Source organism: Coenobita brevimanus, chromosome 62 (assembly GCF_032717465.1).
Source record: "Coenobita brevimanus isolate Jiangsu-jjx chromosome 62, ASM3271746v2, whole genome shotgun sequence".
NCBI lineage: Eukaryota > Metazoa > Arthropoda > Malacostraca > Decapoda > Coenobitidae > Coenobita > Coenobita brevimanus.
Genome location: NC_137015.1, coordinates 39,450,653 through 39,469,970, shown reverse-complemented (window position 1 = coordinate 39,469,970; position 19,318 = coordinate 39,450,653). Strand labels below are relative to the sequence as shown.

Here is a 19,318-nt window from a genome sequence, read left to right as displayed (position 1 = left end):
TAACCTAGTATATACAGACATTGCAACAATTCAATATTGTACCTATATTTCGTATTATCCATTGTTTCACCAGGTCAGTTCCCCTTTCACCACTTCATGAACAATGAGAATTATGGTCACATCACCGCCAAATACTATCTCCACTTTCCCAAGGGTAGGTGTTCCCATTGTACACCAAATTTTGTAAATGGCTGTCTGACCTGCACTGTAATACAGTATATGTCAGTATAGGTACCATAATTTCAGTGTAATGGTAAATGATAACTAGTTCAATGTTACCCCTTAAGGTGTAAGGGCCTATGGCTGGGTTACTTCAGTTCAAATATTGTGGGAAAGTGTTACGGTACATTATACAACAAACAAAATACAACAGGATAACCTGGAAAATGTAAGACCTGACAATTGTTAATCTGAACAAGTCAACTATTACAAGGGGAAATGTGCTGAGTAATGTAGCCTATTTAACTGAACTAATTCCCAGTCACTGAGCTGGGGATATCTAGTCTTGTCCCTCAAAAGTGTCCATTATCAGCAGATGGCTGTTTAATGCGGTGTTCTGCCATCTCCACCTCCAGGTCGAAGAAGCTCATGTCATTGTAGCAGTAGTACTCTGTGTTGGGATAGGCACCACCTTTGTCTGCACCAGGGCCCACCGCTGCAAGTTACCAAACATGAGATATGATTAGAGTTTGTCGGGGAAAATTAACTTCACTCTGACAGCATACAGTATTTTATCTTGCCCTCTCTAGATAATTTTATGCTCTGGAAAGACCATTTGTAGTGATGGGGCTAGAAACAGTCCCCATTAACCTGTTCACATCCTGATACCAAAAATAAAATGGAAAAATTTATTACTGGAGTGAAGTTAAAACGGGATCAACTGATCAGGCTATAGTGGGTTATGCTAGATCAGGTTTGGTAAAATGAGGCTACATATTTTTTACTTCATAAAATAGTCAGGGATCAATTACATTATAATACAGTATATAAGTTTTACCAATGGTATGATACAGCTAGAAACTGCCTTTATTACACTGACATAAACCATCTGAACTGGGTGAGAATGAATAATCATAGTGAATATTGCAGCTGAAGACTTAGATACTGTAATAAGTTTTCATAGCATCATCAATTTTATTTTATTTATTAACTATTTTGTGGTAAATGCTGTAATCATCTTACACTGTGTGGGTGGTACAGGGGTGGCAGCTGAGGTGTAGACAAAGGCAGGAGCCGCAGGTGGGGGTGGAGGGGCAGCAGCACGAGGGGGTGGGGGGGTTGGGGCTGCACGGGGTGGTGGTGGGGTGGGAGCAGCAGGCTTTTTGGTTTTACCCTTCCCTGGTGACTTGGGTCCCTTAGTGCACATCCCTCGCATGCCAGCACGTAGGAGAGGCACCTCACTCTGTCCCAACCAAAAGCATGACAAAACACAATGCACTCATTTTGTCCTTTTCTTTGAGCAAAACCTGGGAGTGCTACTAATAATATATTGGGAAGGGGGGTTGGGTTATAAGAATGGAAGGGGGGTTGGGTTATAAGACTCCAAGTCCCATCCACTAATGAAGCTACAATAATATGTAAACTAACCCAACACCAGGAATTCCAACATACTGTACAAGAAATGGCATACAGAACTAAGGGCTGGAGAATCCCCTACTCTTTATAAGAACCTGTACAGCACTAAATGGAGCACCTGTGACTGAAGACCCCCAATTCATTCTGATAGTCAAAAACATTAATTCACCCCTAATTCATTCATTCATTGCCAGACGCCATGTATCCCAAACGGGGTGGTAAAGGGCTTAGAGTTAATTGTTTTACAGGGAGGGGCACTAATCCTCCACCAACCCCACTTGACATAGGGATGCCAACAGCATCTGGTGTTCCCAGGCGGTCACCCATCCAAGTACTAACCAGACCCAACGTTGCTTAGCCAAGGTAAAAAAAACTACTCGATTATGGGCTGAAAGTGAAATACTACCTGGAGCTCATATCCCAATTCCCCTAACTCACATTAATAATTACACGAAAAAAGCTTGGATATAGTGAAACATGCCTTAAATAATGACTGGCAACATGAAACTGCCAGTGTTATGATCCTGAAACCTTATGATTTAGCCACGAAAACACCTTTAACTGAATAGTTTACAACTTCGATGACCAGCAAAAGATAAAATCATATATCGTGCCATCCTTTACTCGGTTTGCTGATAACAGAAAAACATGAAGTCAAAGCTCATCTACTCAATGCCATACACAGATGATGAAATGCACATACATATACCGTAAATATCGGGGAAGGTTGGTCTTTTACTGGCCTTGTTTTCCCCTATTCCTTTGGCTGCTTTATCAGTACTATAATCAGTGTCATTAACCAATCTATTTCTTACCCTCCCTACTTGGAAAATCCTCTGCAGTGTCGCCATTGTATACAATATGCAAATGCACAATTGCACAGGGATTTCTAGCCTGGTAATCAGCTGTTGGAACTTGGCTGCAAATAGCACGTTCGGCCCGTCTGTATCAGTTCGGTGTTAATAAATGTTCATCATTTTCTGAGTGATTGATTAAAATATTTATTGTTGTAAAGGTATACAATTTTTACTTTTTAAAATGCAAAAAATATTGTCCTACATTCTTTTAGATCAAGATTAATATTTCCGAAATAGCAATTGCGATACTAAGTGGGAGTTATATTTGATGTGGTGAATTATATTGTAAATGTATACATAATACATATACCAAAAAAGGTGTATGCGATCATATACACGAACGTTCGCGAATGCATGTTTGGCAGCGTTTGTTCTGCTCCACTCACCACTTAGCTCACAGTTGTTTATTCGCCAAGTTATTGATTGACTGATAGATTGAACCCTTAACTAGATGCAGTAGCAGAAGGATACAACTATAAGCTTCAGAATGCCTTCCCCCCCCCCTCTTCCATTTATTTACAAGTACCAAATGAAACCCCCCCCCAAAAAAAAAAAAAAAGTGACTCAAAAACTGCAAGTTTATCATTAAATATTCCAAATGGTTTTTATTTTCCAAAATCCTTTCATTATAGGAAAGGTTGTCCTATAATAATTAATTTCGAACTGCAATTTACCTGCTGACTTGAACGCGTCTGCTGGCCAAAGCAGTCAATGACCACTATTTCGGGAGGAGGGGGACGTGTAAGGCGTTGCGCTCAGTACAGTAGTTTTAGGCAGGTAGCAGTTTTATAAATGTTATAATATTTGTATTTTTGTGAAAACGGAGACCGCATATTCAGTATTTAGGGTAACTGAAAGGAACTGTGGTGATATCTCGTGATTTAATTTTGTAGTCGGGTTCTTGAAGCAGTTGCGAAGCCACATGCTGGTACTTGAGCATTCCAGTGAGCAGCATTTATCAAGACAGTTACAGGTGTGTGGATGTAACTACCAAAGGGTTGTTATAATAGTGGTAGAGAGAACATCCCCTAATACCTGAACCGATAGGGAAAATAAGTGGTGGCGGAGGGTATTGTGAAACTCCAACTTTGAAGCGTTGGTACTGTGTATGTAAGGATTGATAATATACAACCATTGAATTTGGAGGTAATACATTAGGTAGTCTCATATTGCACAGTTTGGGAATGTCAAATCAGCCTGTTATGCTGGGTGTCTTTAGGGCGACTTTTCGTCCTAAAGACACCAGAGACTGAGCGGGGTCCTTTTTCTAGACCGGAACTAGAACACTTAACAAAGGAACAGGGCATAAAACTCGGCAAGACACCTTAACACGTATACTGCCTTAATCCAATTTCCCTTAAAATATACGTACAGTGGTGTACAAGATGTGGAACGGGTATAGTGACAGGCTAGTTAACAATAATACATCACATTACACAGACACTATGATAACACCCGAGTTATTGTGCAAGAGAGTGATACAGAGGGATGATGACAGTTCATACAGTCCTATCTCCTCAGTCCGTGTATAGTACACTGGTCTGCTGAACTTAGGTATCGCCACACATTTGTATATTGCTCTAGTCCTACTGAGTACGTTAGGTTACAGACACTTTTACTGGTGGTGTTCCTGTTTCACTGTCATTAGAATATACGGGCACTGTCACTTCCAAGTCTTTGATACAACACTGGGGTCTCACTGTGTCGTCACTGGGCTGCCGATGTCTGGGCTTAGTCAAGGTGGCGCCCGAGAGTCGGAGGGAGCCCTGCAGGTGAGCTGTCCTGCAGTAGGCACGGGACTGCTACCGGGCGCGTTTCTGGTCCGGGGTGCAGGGAGGCCCTCTCTTGTCAGGGTCTCAACCTGGTGAGGGGCCCTCAGGGCTGGGGCCAAACAGCGTCAGGAGTCGGGCCTGCCGCTTCTTACTCCGGGGGGAGGGGCAGACGATAATTGGGGCGAGGGTGGTCCCGCCTTGGGGTCCGAGGACTGGCCCTGGGAGGCCTGGGATTGCGGTCGCCTGTAGGTTGGGGCGCCGTCAGGGGATGGCTGTGACACCTCGTCTGTGGGGCGTCCGTCAGCCTCCCCACCACTCCTGGAATGGCAGCAACTCCAGGGAACCACACTTGGAGGGAGAGCCAGAGGGGAGTCTCGTGCGGCTGCCTGGTGGAGAGTGGGCTGCGCAAGGGACCTCCTTCGGAAGAACCCTCGGGACTCTGGACGAAGAGCGTACAGTGGCCGTCCCTTCCCCGACGTGTACAGTGGCCGTCGTCGTGGTTCCACAGGCCCTTGGGATAGCAGCAGAAGGACGTACAGTGGCCGTTCCTTTCCCGGCGTGTACAGTGGCCGTCGCCGCGGTGCTGCTCCCAAAAGAGAAAGAGGTAGATGAGGGACGTACTGTGGCCGTTCTCTCCCCGGCGTGTACAGTGGCCGTAGCCACGGGTCTGCCTGCCCGACGGGAAGTAGCTGAGGGACGTACAGTGGCCGTTTCTTCCCCGGTACGTCCTGTGGCCGTTACTGCGGTGCTACTTCCATGGGAGGAGGAGGAGTGGCTGAGGGACGTATAGTGGCCGTTCCCTCCCCGACGCGTTTGGTGGCCGTCGTCGCGGTTCCACCCCTATCTTTGCCTGTTGGTGTGCGTATAGTAGCCGTCACACCGAGGCGGGCTCCACATGTGGCTGCAGCAGAAGGACGTACTGTGACCGTTCCTTCCCCGACGCGTACAGTGGCCGTCGTCGCGGTGCTGCAGGGGGACACAGCTGAGGGACATAAAGTGGCCGTTCCCTCCTGGGTACGGTACGTCCTGTGGCCGTTACCGCGGTGGTGCTTGGGACTGAATCTGGAGCAGTCCCACCCCGATCCTGGCGAAGGCTGGTCCGGCCGAGAATAGTCTCCCATCACTGCGACATCGTGGTTGGGCAGGTTGAGGGGAAGAGGGACACAAGGTCGGGGCGCACCTGAGCCCGTCTCGCTCTGAGCCGGCATCGCGCTCGCCTGGCCCACTGTGGTGTTCTGGCTGCGGCTCCGTTGTGGGGTAGGGGGTCTGGCGGCGAGAGCGCGCATTTCACAGCCAAATGCACGCTTGTAGTGAAGTAGCCAGCTATTGCAGCCTCCGGGCGATTTTATTCAGCCAAGGGCAGACGTCCTGTAGTGAAGGCATTAATGAAGACTATGGCTGATTACTATTTCTAAACTCACCTAAGCAAAATACAATCATCGGAAGGTAGCAAGAATACAAAATGTCATTGGACTGAAAGGAGAGGTGGTAAAATCGGTAGAGAGGGTCTTGGCCTTCAGTCCTAATGGACCCAGATTTGAATCCCGGCTGGGGCAGGGAAAACTTTAAGGATTTGAATTTCATGATGCAGATATCACTTCTGCCAAAAGACCCGCCGACATGTAAAAATACCCCCGCTAAGGCCTGCTTGAGACAGCTCTTGCTGACTCATTTTCTTCCCATGAGGAAATACAGAACCCCCACATGAACCTATTTTCTCCCACGACTGTTTCCTCCTAAGGACCTGCCTCCCTGAGTGGACGTATTTTTCTACTTAGTCTCCTTCTCCTCAAGGACATTTTTCCCCATGGACCTACTTACCCATAAGCCTGCTTTCTCCCGCGCACTCACTGATACACATACGGTACCTACCTACTCAGTGTAGTCTGTCTCAGTAACAGCATAATGCCTCAGCGATTTCACACCTACATGGACGGAAGAGAGAATACGGGTAGGCCTATTATTTTATAAGTTGCCAGTATGTGGTTCAGGAATGTTACCACCATAAACGCATAGTATGATACCTAACTCTAAGGTAAGCATTTCGTTGCAGCATTAGGTTTGGTTAGGTCCAGAAAAGTACACTGCACAACCAGAGGGGTGTATTGGAAACTTAAAAATTTACCGCGAATACATCATCAGGGTAAGGTGCTGCTATTCAACTTTGGTTTATTAAAATCTATACACTGCTTCATCAGTTTTCCCTTTAAATTGTTCCTTTTTATCTGTATACTTGTGTGTGTGTGTGTGTGTGTGTGTGTGTGTACGTGTGTGTGTGTATACATCTTGCGAGTGATATAAATAATCTGTGAATTACAGCTACTGCAGCAGTAAAGGAAATACCAGTGAGCTTGCAAGACAGGAGTATTACAAACTTCAGGTTGTCATTAGCCTAAGGTAGTAAACTGTTTAATTAGGGCTCTTAGTGCTAGTTAAGTTACGCAAATGGCTTTAATTACTACAGTTATTATTTGGCATCTATATCCCACTAAGACCTGTGAGTTATTCTTGTAGATCATGTACGAAAGCACTAGATGTGGGATTTTCAGGGTTCCATGGTTAATGCCCTTGGTGTGGTGTACATGTGTGTTGGAACGGTGTGACTTTGGTAGGGTCTGCATGAGTTAAACCCCTCGTGTTCAAAAGTCGACAGTGAGAGATGGGCAGATCTTAAAACTGTGTGGAAGTAGCAAAACTAAATTATTATTGCTCATGGGTCTCGGTGGGATACTTGGCCGATATCCCGCGTTCATCAGATAACACTGAAGCTTCAGCTGCCGCTATTTCCTTCGTTATCATAAAGCAGGTGGTGGGCGGTTGTTATGAAAGTTCAGAGATAGTAACTGCTACATCTTTCTGAGTTACTGATATACGGATCAATATTCTGTACGTGGAATACTACAGTATAGCTACGTTCTTCATTTCTGATATTAAAATTTTATTTCTGAGGCTTAAGATTAATAATTATTTGTTTTTCAACTGGACCAGTAAATTGCTGACGAAGTTAACTGGTAGAATGACGTGTTTTATGTGAGGTTAAGGAACCAGCGCGTAAGTCGGCGAGGTAGGATGGCGCCTTCTGCTTACAATTCCTTAGATCCCGATGTGGATGTGTACAGTATTCGTGAATAAATTGTCGGGACCTGATTATATCGAAATTGGTATGTTTTCGATTATATTAAAAATATTAGAGGTAGAATATATAATTACCGAAAAACAATGAATGCATCATAACTTAGATAAAATATTGAGCGAACCTTATAGGGAACTAGTGCCTCGCCCAGTCAGGAGGAGTGAGGGTCTTATGTTGGGCAGGGCGCAATTTTTCACACTTTTACCATGGCGGAGATGGATGAACATGAACGAAAGATCGTCAGCGAATTCTGTCACCTGCTAGAAAAATCGAAGCAACTGTTCAATGGCCTGCGGTGAGTGGATAGCGCCGGTATAAGGATTATTTGCATGTTTCGTCTGCAATGTTTACGTCGTCAACGCGGGAAGCAGACGACGTGTTCTAGGATTTGTGGTGACGTGGAGTTGGCAACTAATTGCACGTTCACTTTGTACGTTGACTGATACATCATTGTTTGGGGCTAAATTTGACTGCTATTGTGTCTTGCAGTGTACAAATTCATGTGAATGTAAATGGTCAGCCTTTTCGGTCGTTTCGGAGACTGCTATGACTTTTGCCTATTATTTTAGTTCTTTTGTATTTTATATTTACCTCCATTTTATTTATGTTATGTTTTATTGGTAGTTATACCTGGCATAATTTTCCATACAATGGCGGAGGGGATAGGGAGCATGTGAATGATGAGTAATACTTTCACGGCAGTTGTCATCACTGCCAGTTAATTGGCCAGAATCGAAGTTATTGCATTGTTGTATTGATCATATACTGTCAGTGTCAGTTTGCTTGAGATTATTTCAGTATGGTTAATAAGCATAGGATGATTACTGCAAATGCTTCAGAACTTTGGAGTAACTTTTGATGCATCTAGGTTTTGGCAACTGAAGAGGCTGCTGCACCAATAGATTTTTGGCAGTGTTACAAACCTTTGGATAAGCCGGATAATTTTCTCATTTTTGTCCACCCATGACTTGGTGACTAATATATGGTTTTCCCATGTTTTTAATATATTTAACTGATTTTTACCTCCATGTCCATAAAAAATAACCAGTTCTGAGATCTCCCCCATAAGTAAATTGCAAACCAGTTAAGGCATCTTTATACAGTACCCTGATCCTACTAGATCAACCCAAGACCCCAAGAAATTTGGCCCTAATCAAGACAAAGTCCAATCTTAGCTTAGTTGTTGGCCTTATATTCCTGAAAAATGAGCAGGTATGGGAGACTGCCTGTTGCACTCGTAGGTTGTGGCAAAACAGAATTGCCAGGCAAACAGCAGCTTAACTGGTGATCAGCTGGCTAGATTTAAGAATGTTATCATTATCATAATCCAGGCCTCCTTTCCCACCCTAGGGCAGGGTGAGGAATAGCAACATCCAGACAGCCCAACTTTGCCCAGTCCAGTGGGCCATGCTTTCATTCACTCATCATTCATGCCCCTGGAATCCTGGCTCTATCTGATACACCAAAAAATTTTCACATGTGGTACCTTCACATAAATGTAACTTTTCATTTCTGATGGAAGTGTCATAAAGCACCTTTGCACAAATGAGATCTACCTGTAGAATACTCCCAGTGTAGCTAGGTAGATCAGTTATAGGCTGAAACAAAAATATTACCATGAAAAGACATTGAAGTAGTTAGCCAAAATGTATATAACCAAAAAAAATTGTATATTTGGTGGTTAATTTTTTCACTGGGTGTGGCAGAACTGGCACTCATTTTGCTACTTTAGCACAGGGCCAGATTTCACTTCATCAAGCACAGTATGCATTTGTGTGCATCATAGTGGGTCTGATCATAACCTTAAGAATATTAACAGAGTATACTGTATGCAAAGCATTGCATATATGAGGTTTGGACTTAACACTCTGTGCAAAGTGGTTTGAATGAAGATAAAAATAGTCTGAAATGAAGAGTTTTCCAATGATGTGAATGAGAACATTGACAGAGGGGCTGGAAGGGAAAAGGGTCTGTCATGATTAGGTTGGTAGAAGCTAATATCATCATCATCCTGACCTCTTTTTCCCCTCCTGTGTTTAGGTTGATGTGCCCATCTTGGATTATATAACATTTGCCTTAGTAACTACTGTACATGATTGGCAGACTAACAAGTAGGGGCCTCGAACTTATTTAAGAAATGTGTTAGATGTAGGGTACGTGCCCACCTTGCACTAATCATGTCAATGTTCTGTGTTATTTTAGATTGCTCTGAAAATCAGTGGTCTCCTGCAGTTGATAGTCTCTCTCTCTCTCTCTCTCTCTCTCTCTCTCTCTCTCCATAAAACATTCTGAAGATTTTGTTTCACCATGTGACAGCACAAGAAAGGAGAGAGAGTTGATGTCACTCTTGGAGTTGGTCTGTAATGTGCATGTTTTAAATTTGTGCTTTTTACATCTTTAGTTGTAGCTAGTGTGTTTAATACTGTTTTATCATTATGGTAGGGCCACGCTGATAGCTTTCATTTGTTTAGCGGTTTCATGGATAGCGACAGGAGAGAAACAGTCCCATAGCGAGACATGCTGCACGGATAGCGATAGGCCACCAGAGGATAGCGGGCTGGAGGTTAGGGTTACCAGGGTCGGGACAAATCCTTCAAAGGCCATAGTAGTTTACAGTTTATCTTGCATATTACACTGTAATACTTTGTTATGTAATAAGTATAGCCATTTAATATAGCCAAAGTTTGTATGAATTTTATAAATGAGGATAATTATGGACTATAAACAAAAGTACAGTATGCTGACTAAGGAAGAGGATATAAAGAACCTAAACTGACATGAATACAGTCCAAAGGTAGATACTGTATATTTGTTCTAAGGTATTTTTCCCCTTCACCACCAGAGACCTGCCACAGTACGGACACAAACAATGGCAGGCATACTTTGGCCGCACCTTTGACATCTACACTAAACTGTGGAAGTTCCAGCAGCAACACCGACAGATCCTTGACTCAAAGTTTGGCCTCAAGCGCTGGCAGATTGGTGAGATTGCATCCAAAATCGGACAGCTCTATTATCATTACTAGTAAGTGAGGGGATTATACTGGAGTGGCTGATGCTGTTTAATTAAAATTTAGTTGTGTCAGAATAAAGAACAATATCATACAGTGTAATATATATTATGCTTTTATTTTCATCTAACGCAGTAAATTTGTTCCTTGAAACTGTTGCTTTAAGTGAAAGGAAGTGACATTAACCCTTTCATTATGATGGGACCTCTAAAAAGCTGAATAATATTGTGTGATACTAATAAGAACAAAATTTAAAAATGTCCTTTTTCTGAAGGGGTTAATGGGAATTGCTTATAGCCTTTTTGCCCATAGGGATCTTTTCAGAACTTAATAAAATTATCTGATGGTGCAGGTAGAAAAAATATATATATATATATATATATACAGTATATACAGTATATATATAGTGTATATATATATATATATATATATATATATATATATATATATATATACAGCAAGACCTTACTATAACGGACTACTTGGGGCCAAAGCCATTAAAAAAAAAAAGCGAAATTCCGATAAAAGCGACATCCGGACTTCCTCCTGCTATCCCGGACTTTTTCCGACATATCAGACATTAGTCCGGATCCCACCAACGGTTTTTAAACTGTTTTCACTACCACTGCTGTACTGTACTGGATTATACCTTCACTACAATAAGCAGATGGTATAATATATATATAATAATACTGTGCTGTACACTGATAAACATGTCTTTTATTTACCTTACTGTGGTGAACATCGTTGAAGTGGTCTGGCAGTCCGGACTGCTTCTGGCTTTATCAGACTTTTTCCGATATATAGGAATTTAGTCCGGTAGCTCCTCATGTCCAATAAAAGTGAATTCCGGTCTACTGAAGTCCATTATATCGAGGCTTTACTGCGTATATATATATATATATATATATATATATATATACCGTTATATACAGTATAGTACTGAAAGGATTAAAGGAGCATCTAGGTGTTTGGCAAAAGTATTTCTTTGCCTGTAAAAATTACCATGTGAAGGAAATTATGAAATGAGGTGGTGATGGTAGTGTAGGAGTGAATAGAGTGGTAGACTGTAGACTGTGCTTTCAGGTTAGATTGCATCTGTTGCAGGAAAGAGCTTGTGGATTTGAATTCAATGCAAATTGCTCTCAATTTTGTCCCTGCTGACACATGGTGAAGAACACCTCTATTAACAGTGTAACATCGGATAATTTGTTGCATCCTTATTGTATCTTATTAGAAATGGCAAGTATTCTTGCTCAAACAACCAGTGATATGTAATGGCTGCCAGGGATCAGCTGTATATGGGTGTGTCATCGATGGACTGCTGGACCTTGGGAATGAGTTTCTAAACCTGAGTCCAGAATTAGATTAGTGGAAAAATTCATAAAAAGTTTTTGCTAGTGCATCATCATCATCATCATCATCATCATCATCTAATCCTGTGTTTCCCCGTGAGGAACGTAGGAGCCCGGGGCTAGGCAAGCTGGTCCTGACATTTAAGATGAGAATGACCAGCCTCACGCATCCCTCAGTGGCATTACATGAGCAGTAAATCCCAACCACCCCTTAGATATAAACCTGCAATGGCTCAGTCCGATTGGAATGCCTTAATTATCCATTAAATCACCAGGCACCATGAATTGTTTACATGGTTACCACCATCCATCCATTATCCAATCCTATGTCGCCCCATGAGAAGTGTAGGAGCTTAGGGCTAGGCACGTTGGTCCTGACATTTAACCCGCCCCATCCCGACGTTTCTGGGCAGTGGTACGCCCGTCCCGACATTTTTGGACCTTTTTTTTTTTTTTTTTGCTCAAACATCCGCTTTTGGTGAGAAACATCGAAAATTCATAGAGAAATCGCTTACCTGAGGTTTAAAATATTCGATCCAGGTACGAGTTCCTCCTTACCTGACTGGGTTTTCTAACAGGCTGGCACCAAAGAAAACGAGTTCTATGGGAGGGTAACTATTTTATCCACCATAAATAGTATTTATTTATTTACTGTACTTGGTACGAATTTATATGTAGTACAAGAGTATATTGGTTTTCAATTCACTCACTAACTCATCACCATTCATGACCTTTTCTTCCCACATTACCTGATCATCATTTCTGACTTTTTCTTCCTCTAATGCTGTGTAAACTTTGTCCTTCACATTGTCATCGATTGGGGAATCACTCTGGGCCTGAATGTCTTTATTAGACAGGTCACTGGTAACAGGTGAATTGCCGAGACAATGGCGTGCAGGGGGGAGGGGAGAGGTTATGCGGTGTTAGGCATTGTCCCTGCTTGGCATCTTGTAGAGGAATAGAGGAAGGTGTCCCGTGTATACGTGCCAAAAATCACTCGCGAAATCACTCGCGAAAATTGAAAATTGTGCAAATTATGCAACTTGCAATGTTGCCGCGTTAATTCACGTCGCCGGGACATGAGTGCACATCATGTGCGGATGTTAATTCACGTCGCTGGGACAGTGCGGGTTAAGATGAGACAACCTCACTCATCCCTGAGTAGCATTACATGAGCAAAAAATCCCAGCCACCCCTTGGATATAAACCTACACAGGCTTAATCTGATTAGAGCACCTTTGTTACCCACTAAACCACCGAGCACTATAATTTGGTTATATGGTTACCACCCAGCATAGTAAATGTTTTCCTGGTGTACAGGAGACCATTTGGCTTGTCACTCAGTGTAGAGTCACCCACAGAGACAAGGTAGAGGAAAGAACGAAGAAAAGAATGACAAGGGGAAGGAAGGAAGAGGAAAGGCCAGTCATCCGAGAGCAGCCACATCAAGTGAGTGGTTGGTGAGCACCCCCACCTACAACTAAACCAAAATAATATCAGACAATACTGTAGTGTACCAGTAGTGTGCACTGTTTGATCAGTCACATGTTACCCTACCTTATAAACAGATGGTGCACTAGCAGATTTTTGTTACTCAGTCCTCTTTAGGAGAGAATGTCATGTTTATTTTTTCAAGCTGTCACCAAATTCTGACCAGCATGCAGATTAGGAGAGGTCTTTTGTGCTTCAGTAAATGAAAAGAAGTCTGTCATGTTAACTCATTGTGTTGTGATAATTTGTATATTTCATTCTTGCTGTTGCCAGATAGTTTTTACTCAACATAGAAGAGGCCCTATGCACTGAATGAGTCAGTGAATCACATATTTTGAAAGTTGACAAACTTGCCTGTACCTGTACTATGTATTAGATGAGGAATCAGTATTTCTGTTTCTTCCTGTTATCCAAAGTACTGTATGCTTGTAGGTACAGTACTGTCTTTGTAATTTTATGCTTCTGCCTACTTATCTGTTTGTCTTTTGTCATCCAGTCTTTTAGTGCTTCAGAAGTGTAGGAGCGTGGGACTAGGCTATGCATGCCAGACATTTAAGATGAGCGTGAAAAGTAGCTCTTCCCTGAGTGACATAATGCATGCAGAAACCCCCAACCATTCCTTGGATTTAAACCCTAATGGGTCAAGTCTGGTTTGAGCACCTTATCCCAATAGACTACCAGGCATAAATTTGTTGGTCACATGATTACAGTGCAACATAGTACAGTAAATCATTTATTAATGGAAACCTTTCATTTTTAAATATATCATTCGTGTCTCTTTCTTTCTTTCTCCAACAGCCTTCGAACAAGTGAGACCAACTACCTAAATGAAGCGTTCTCATTCTATGCAGCCATCAGGGGTCGGGCATACTACAGCCGCACCAGCAAGGATGACCGCTCAGTACAGATGTCAGTCGTATTTTTGTTCACAGTACTGTACTGCATGTCTTATTACCGGTATTCATCATCATCATCATCATCATCATATTATTATTATTATTACTGTCATCATCGTCATCTGGAATTCCTTTCCCACCCTAGGGGAGGGTAAGGAGTAGGAATGTCCAGACAGCCCAAGTTTGCCCAATCCAATGAGCCACGCTTTCATTCACTCATCATTCAAGCCCCCGGAATCCTGGCTGTATCTGATATGTCAAAAAGCTTTCAGCACATATGTAGCTTCACATAAACATATCTGATAGAGTCAGTCCAAATGCTGTCATGTTAAAAAGGGGTACCAAATCCCTGATAATGCACTTCTTCTCACAACATTCATCCAGCTGGCTTGATCAGTCAGTCCCCTAGCCTAACCAACTTCCATACCTCTCTTCCTCACACATCCATCACATCGCTCCACCTTCTCCTTGGCCTACCTCACCTTCTCCTTCCTTCAAATTTGCTTAGGAATACTCATTTCACCACTCTGTTTTAATCAATTCTCTCCACATGACCATCAGATCTCAGGAGACTGTCTTCAATTCTGGTGTCCACAGACTTCCTCACTTTTCATCTTTCATGAATCACATTATTTTGTATCCTATCCACTCTCTGTACTCCACATACATTCCTCAGCACCCATCTCCACTGCTGTCATGCTTGACTTTTCATTTTCATGCCACACCATAGTCTCACATCCATATTGTAGGACAGTACGTAAATATAATAACACAAAACAAGAATGAGACACCTCAGACACATCACAATACCACCTAGGTCTTTCCCTCAGGTTGATTGGCTATATTGGATACGTTTATGTGAAGCTACAGAATGTGGTGAAAGTTTTTGGCGTATCAGACAGAGCAAAGATTTCGGGGCTTGAATGATGAGTGAATAGAAGCACGGCCCATTGGATTGGGCAATTCTTGGGCTGTCTGAACATTGCAACTCCTCAACTTGCCCTAGGGTAGGAAAGGAGGTCCAGATGATGATGATGATGATGATGATGCCATAGTTCATTTTTACATTGCATCCATTTCTTAGACTTTGTCTACTTGCAAGACATTCATCTAGGTAATATTCATGTTCTTTAGCTTCTGTGCTGATGCTGCACATACATCTACCAGTTCATTCCCTCTGATGTTAAATATTTGTACAGGCTTTTCCTATTGGTTTCACTCTCATCTTAAATGTCAGGACCAACTTGCCTAGCCCTGGGCTCCTATGTTCCTCATGGGGCAATGTGGGATTGGATGATGGATGGATGGATTTTCCTGTTGGTAAACATACATACCTGACATGCTGAACACAGACATATGACACACATACCATGCATACATTTCCTTTGGTATATTATTGGCATCACTCCTTTCAGTACTTTTTCACATATTCCTAAAGAACAATGGAGTTTGGTTTATAAAAAAAAAAAAAAAAAAAAAAAAAAAAAATCAGTAGTAGGCTTGGGTATTGTTGGCTGTACATGTGAGGAAGTAATGAGAGTGAAATATTTTAGAGAAATACCATTTGTTAAGTTTTATGAGTATCATATGGGTATTTCATTGACCCTGAGGAATATTTCACTTGATTCAGGAGTATTGTCATCTTACATTGTACAAAAGATACTTGTCATTTGTAATATAGTATGATTTTTATGAGGGAGGGAACCCAATTTTTTTTACTGTGTGATGTCTTCCCAGGTCGGACCTGATGGTGAAGAAATTGAGGTACTATGCCCGCTTCATTGTTGTATGTCTTCTCCTCAAGCGGATGAAGCTTGTCCGTGATCTGGTCAGGGTGAGTGCTGCCATTGATTTATCTACTCATTAGTGTACTGCATCTTGCCAATGCTTTGCAGCCACTCCAGCCCAGTATGCACATCCATATCTCGCCCAGCATTCCAAAAGCCTTTGCACACCTGTAACTGTGTATAAAGCATTGGGTGGGTGGGTCACTTCTCCAGTGACAGGAAGTGGTGTTCCACAGGTCTGCTGATCAGTTGCCTTTTAGGACCCATAAAGCAAGGCATGAATGTGTATAGTTGAGCTGCCTGCCCATATTAAATATGCGCAAACCAGCTGTTACAACACACACATATGCGTCCCTGGAACCTTCCTTCAAAGGATGTTCATGGCAGAAGTCTCTCCAGGCTGCTCTGTATTAAGTATATGGCAACTCAGCATTTGCATGGTTAAGACCCCAGGTACAGTCCCCACCAGTTCACTTTTTACAGGTAGGCTTTAAGTTTCAAGGAGTATCTTTAAATCCAGAAAGTTTATATAATATTATGGTAGATACCTAGAGTACAGACAATGTTTCTTATTAAGAGGTTCATCCATTTGAATGTACACAAACACTGCTTCTACAGTGCTAAAAACCTGAAGCCTTCTTGTAAATGTGGAACTTGGGGGAACTGTTCAGTCATAGTTTATAATTTCTAACCCACCCTAGTCAAAAGGTAGGTTGAAACCGGGGGCATTTCTGTACAACAGGTCACCTCAGCAGCACACTGTAATCCAACACACAATCCACACATTTGTGGGGTTGAAATTCATATCAACACTAACTGGGTTGTTGTGCAAAAACACCCATTGACTCAGCTTGTCTTATGACTAGGGTGGGCTATAAGCTGTGGATAAAGACATATTTTGTTACATCAGATGAAGGAGGGAGATTCACTTTGGGGCTTTCTGTCATTTGGTCTGTGTCAGCAGAGGGCTAGGAGAGACTTGATTGATCTCTTCATCCTTTGTCACATAGGATATTGAGTCATTTTGGAGATACTGCTGTTGCTAATATATAGCTACTTCAGATTTCATGTGCATTTCTTTATTAAAGGCAAATTTTAATCCACATGCTAAGCTTATAATAGTACTTTACTTTGTAATACTGGTAATATTGTCATATCTTTCTTACTGTACACACTGATAGTCAGGTAACTTATTAAATTTCTGTAGCCAACCCAGCTATTCTGAATATGAAGGAAAGATTTTGAATTGTGAAGTCATAGTGTCAGCTTCTTTGTAATTTACGTAGGTGGTTCATTATCATTGACGCTGAAAGAAAATGTCAGAAGAATGATGGAATGGTTTCAGTCCTGGTAACTAGTCACACAGTCATCACTCTCAGGCAGGGAACTAAGCCCTAAGTAGGCTACTCAGAAGCAAAGATTATAATGTGACTACACTTATTAGTCTTAGTATGACATTTCTTTTTTTCCAACATTTTTATTCTGCTGTTTGGGAGTAATTAGCTTGTGTTGATGCATGGTTAACTTCCAGCCCATAGCAAGCCTTAGTTATACCATGGACAACCACCATACAGATGTTATGTAAGAGGCAGTATGACATTACATTGATAGATTGATTGCTTTGATTGAAGTGACCCAAAACATTAGGAACAATTGGAGTGTGACAAATGGGACTGTATTCTCATAAGCTTAGGAGGTTTACTAGCACCTAGGCCATAGTGATTTATTTAATATCTTACTACCTTAATATCAACACTGTTTTTTTATTTAATAAGGACATTACTGTATTTCCATCAATGATGTACAAGATAATACAGTATTTCAGTGCTGTATGTACTGTATAAATATACTGGTAAGGAACAAGTGCTTGAGAATCTCTTGAAACTTCAAGAATGTAGCCAACAAGAATTTGATTGTGATTTGTTTTTATTAACTGAGTCATGACATATTTCCCCCAGGAGCTGAGCAAGCAGATTGATGAGTACACAGCGACGTACGAACCTGAGGACCAGCTAGAGTGGTCCCTCGTTCTGGCTGAGATAAAGTCCTTCATTGATGCAGACAACACCATCAATGTGCTCGACATGGACTCAAACACCATTGTCCTCTCTCACAGGTATGTTATTGTAACAAACTTCTATAGCAGGTACTGTAGTTACTGCAAGCTTAATGCGAGAAATTATGAATTGCATTTTCATCATCATTCATCATTATCCTGACCGCTTTTCCTACCTAAAGTTAGGGTGAGGTAGGGTCCAGAGAGCAAGAAAAAAAATGTGATAGAGGAAGGCCTGTCAAAAGTCTGCTCAGTTAAATTTGGCCACACTATCGCTTACTCACGATGCAGATCCCTGGAATGCTGACTAAAGTTAAATGTACCATGGGCTGTGTTTTGATTGTAGCCTCTGCCTCCATGACAAGGTCACCAGTAATTATGCCATGTTCGAAACCTTTTATAATTTTGAGGGAAAATACTTCATTTCACTATTTTTTACGTTTAACTCCTTCAACCTGAGTAGCAGCATAATCTTTCATTTTACCCTTGCCTCCATAGACTATTATTCAGATTAGGAGAGTATGCTAAAGGAATTACTGAAAGCCATATGCAAACTACTGTATCTAGTTCTTAAAATCTCTCTGGAGACAGAAAGACCAAAATGAGAATGATGTTGCTGGATTGATGAGATAAAAACATGATTTTGGTGCTACAAGCAAATGGTATGAAAGTGAATGAGGGTAAGAGTAAAGTGATGAAGTGTACAGTATGAGGTTGGTGGATGGTAGGAGGATGAATGTAGTTTTGAATGGTGAGTTGCTTGAGGAAGTAGATTTATAAAAGTATTTAGGGTCACATGTTGCATTGGATGGGAGAATAGACATAGAGGTGATGAATGAATGAAATAGGAAAGGTGCTGGGAGGAATGAAAAAAGTGTTTTGATGTCATGCACTTGGAGTGGATGTAAAGAGAAGGCTGTATGAGTAATGGTACCGACTGTTTTATGTGGGGCCAAAACATGGAATATAGGGGTAGCTGAGAGGAAGACATTGAATGTAATGGAGATGAGGTGTCTGAGGAGTATGTGTTGAGTGACGCATATGGATCGAGTGAGAAATGATGAAGTATGAAGGAGAACTGGAATTATGTGAGAGATGGCTGATCGAGTTGAGCAGAGAATGTTGGAGTGGTTAGGGCATATGGAGAGAGTGGATGAAGAGTGATTGGTGAAAAAAAGATAACTGGATCTGATGTGAGAAGTGTAAGGTGGAGAGGAAGACCAGTAATAGGATGGATGGACAGTGTGAAGAGATTGTTAGATGCAAGAGGGATGTCTGTAGAGCAAGGAAGAGTGGCCTGTCATGATAGGGATCAATGGAGAGAAATTGTGCATGCATAAATGGTGATGTAGCCCCAACGGGATGTTCTCCCACATCTAGTCTGA

General features: G+C 41.9%; 2 protein-coding genes across 3 annotated transcripts in view; one reads left to right on the top strand and one right to left on the bottom strand.

The window, feature by feature from the left end:
* Positions 1–2,517, bottom strand: LOC145404075 (uncharacterized). Of its 2 annotated transcripts, none has more exons than XM_080275678.1 (3): positions 2,391–2,517; positions 1,183–1,402; positions 1–655 (listed from the first exon to the last, which is right to left on the bottom strand). In XM_080275678.1, the coding sequence occupies exons 1-3, from the start codon at positions 2,424–2,426 to the stop codon at positions 513–515; spliced, it is 399 nt and encodes a 132-aa protein (XP_080131804.1). In that variant the 5' UTR covers positions 2,427–2,517; the 3' UTR covers positions 1–512. The 2 variants fall into 2 exon arrangements, with proteins under 2 accessions (XP_080131804.1, XP_080131805.1); XM_080275679.1 differs by having other exon boundaries at positions 2,400–2,510.
* Positions 2,518–7,522: 5,005 nt separating this feature from the next.
* Positions 7,523–19,318, top strand: part of LOC145404140 (protein SCAI) — a 34,578-nt gene continuing 22,782 nt past the window's right edge. The window contains exons 1-5 of the mRNA XM_080275769.1: positions 7,523–7,632; positions 10,180–10,362; positions 13,993–14,103; positions 15,828–15,924; positions 17,836–17,993. Coding sequence (XP_080131895.1) covers positions 7,544–7,632; positions 10,180–10,362; positions 13,993–14,103; positions 15,828–15,924; positions 17,836–17,993 — 638 coding nt within the window. The 5' untranslated portion in view covers positions 7,523–7,543. The remainder of the gene's footprint in view (positions 7,633–10,179; positions 10,363–13,992; positions 14,104–15,827; positions 15,925–17,835; positions 17,994–19,318) is intronic.

What these genes read in the sequence shown, in the direction of transcription:
- LOC145404075 (XM_080275678.1), bottom strand. Translation starts at nt 2,426, where the DNA reads ATGGCGACACTGCAGAGGATTTTCCAAGTAGGGAGG. An exon ending in GGATTTTCCAAGTAGGGAGG is followed by an intron (nt 1,403 to 2,390) that starts GTAAGAAATAGA and finishes TGGTTGGGACAG; the next exon opens with AGTGAGGTGCCTCTCCTACG. An exon ending in CCCTGTACCACCCACACAGT is followed by an intron (nt 656 to 1,182) that starts GTAAGATGATTA and finishes GGTAACTTGCAG; the next exon opens with CGGTGGGCCCTGGTGCAGAC.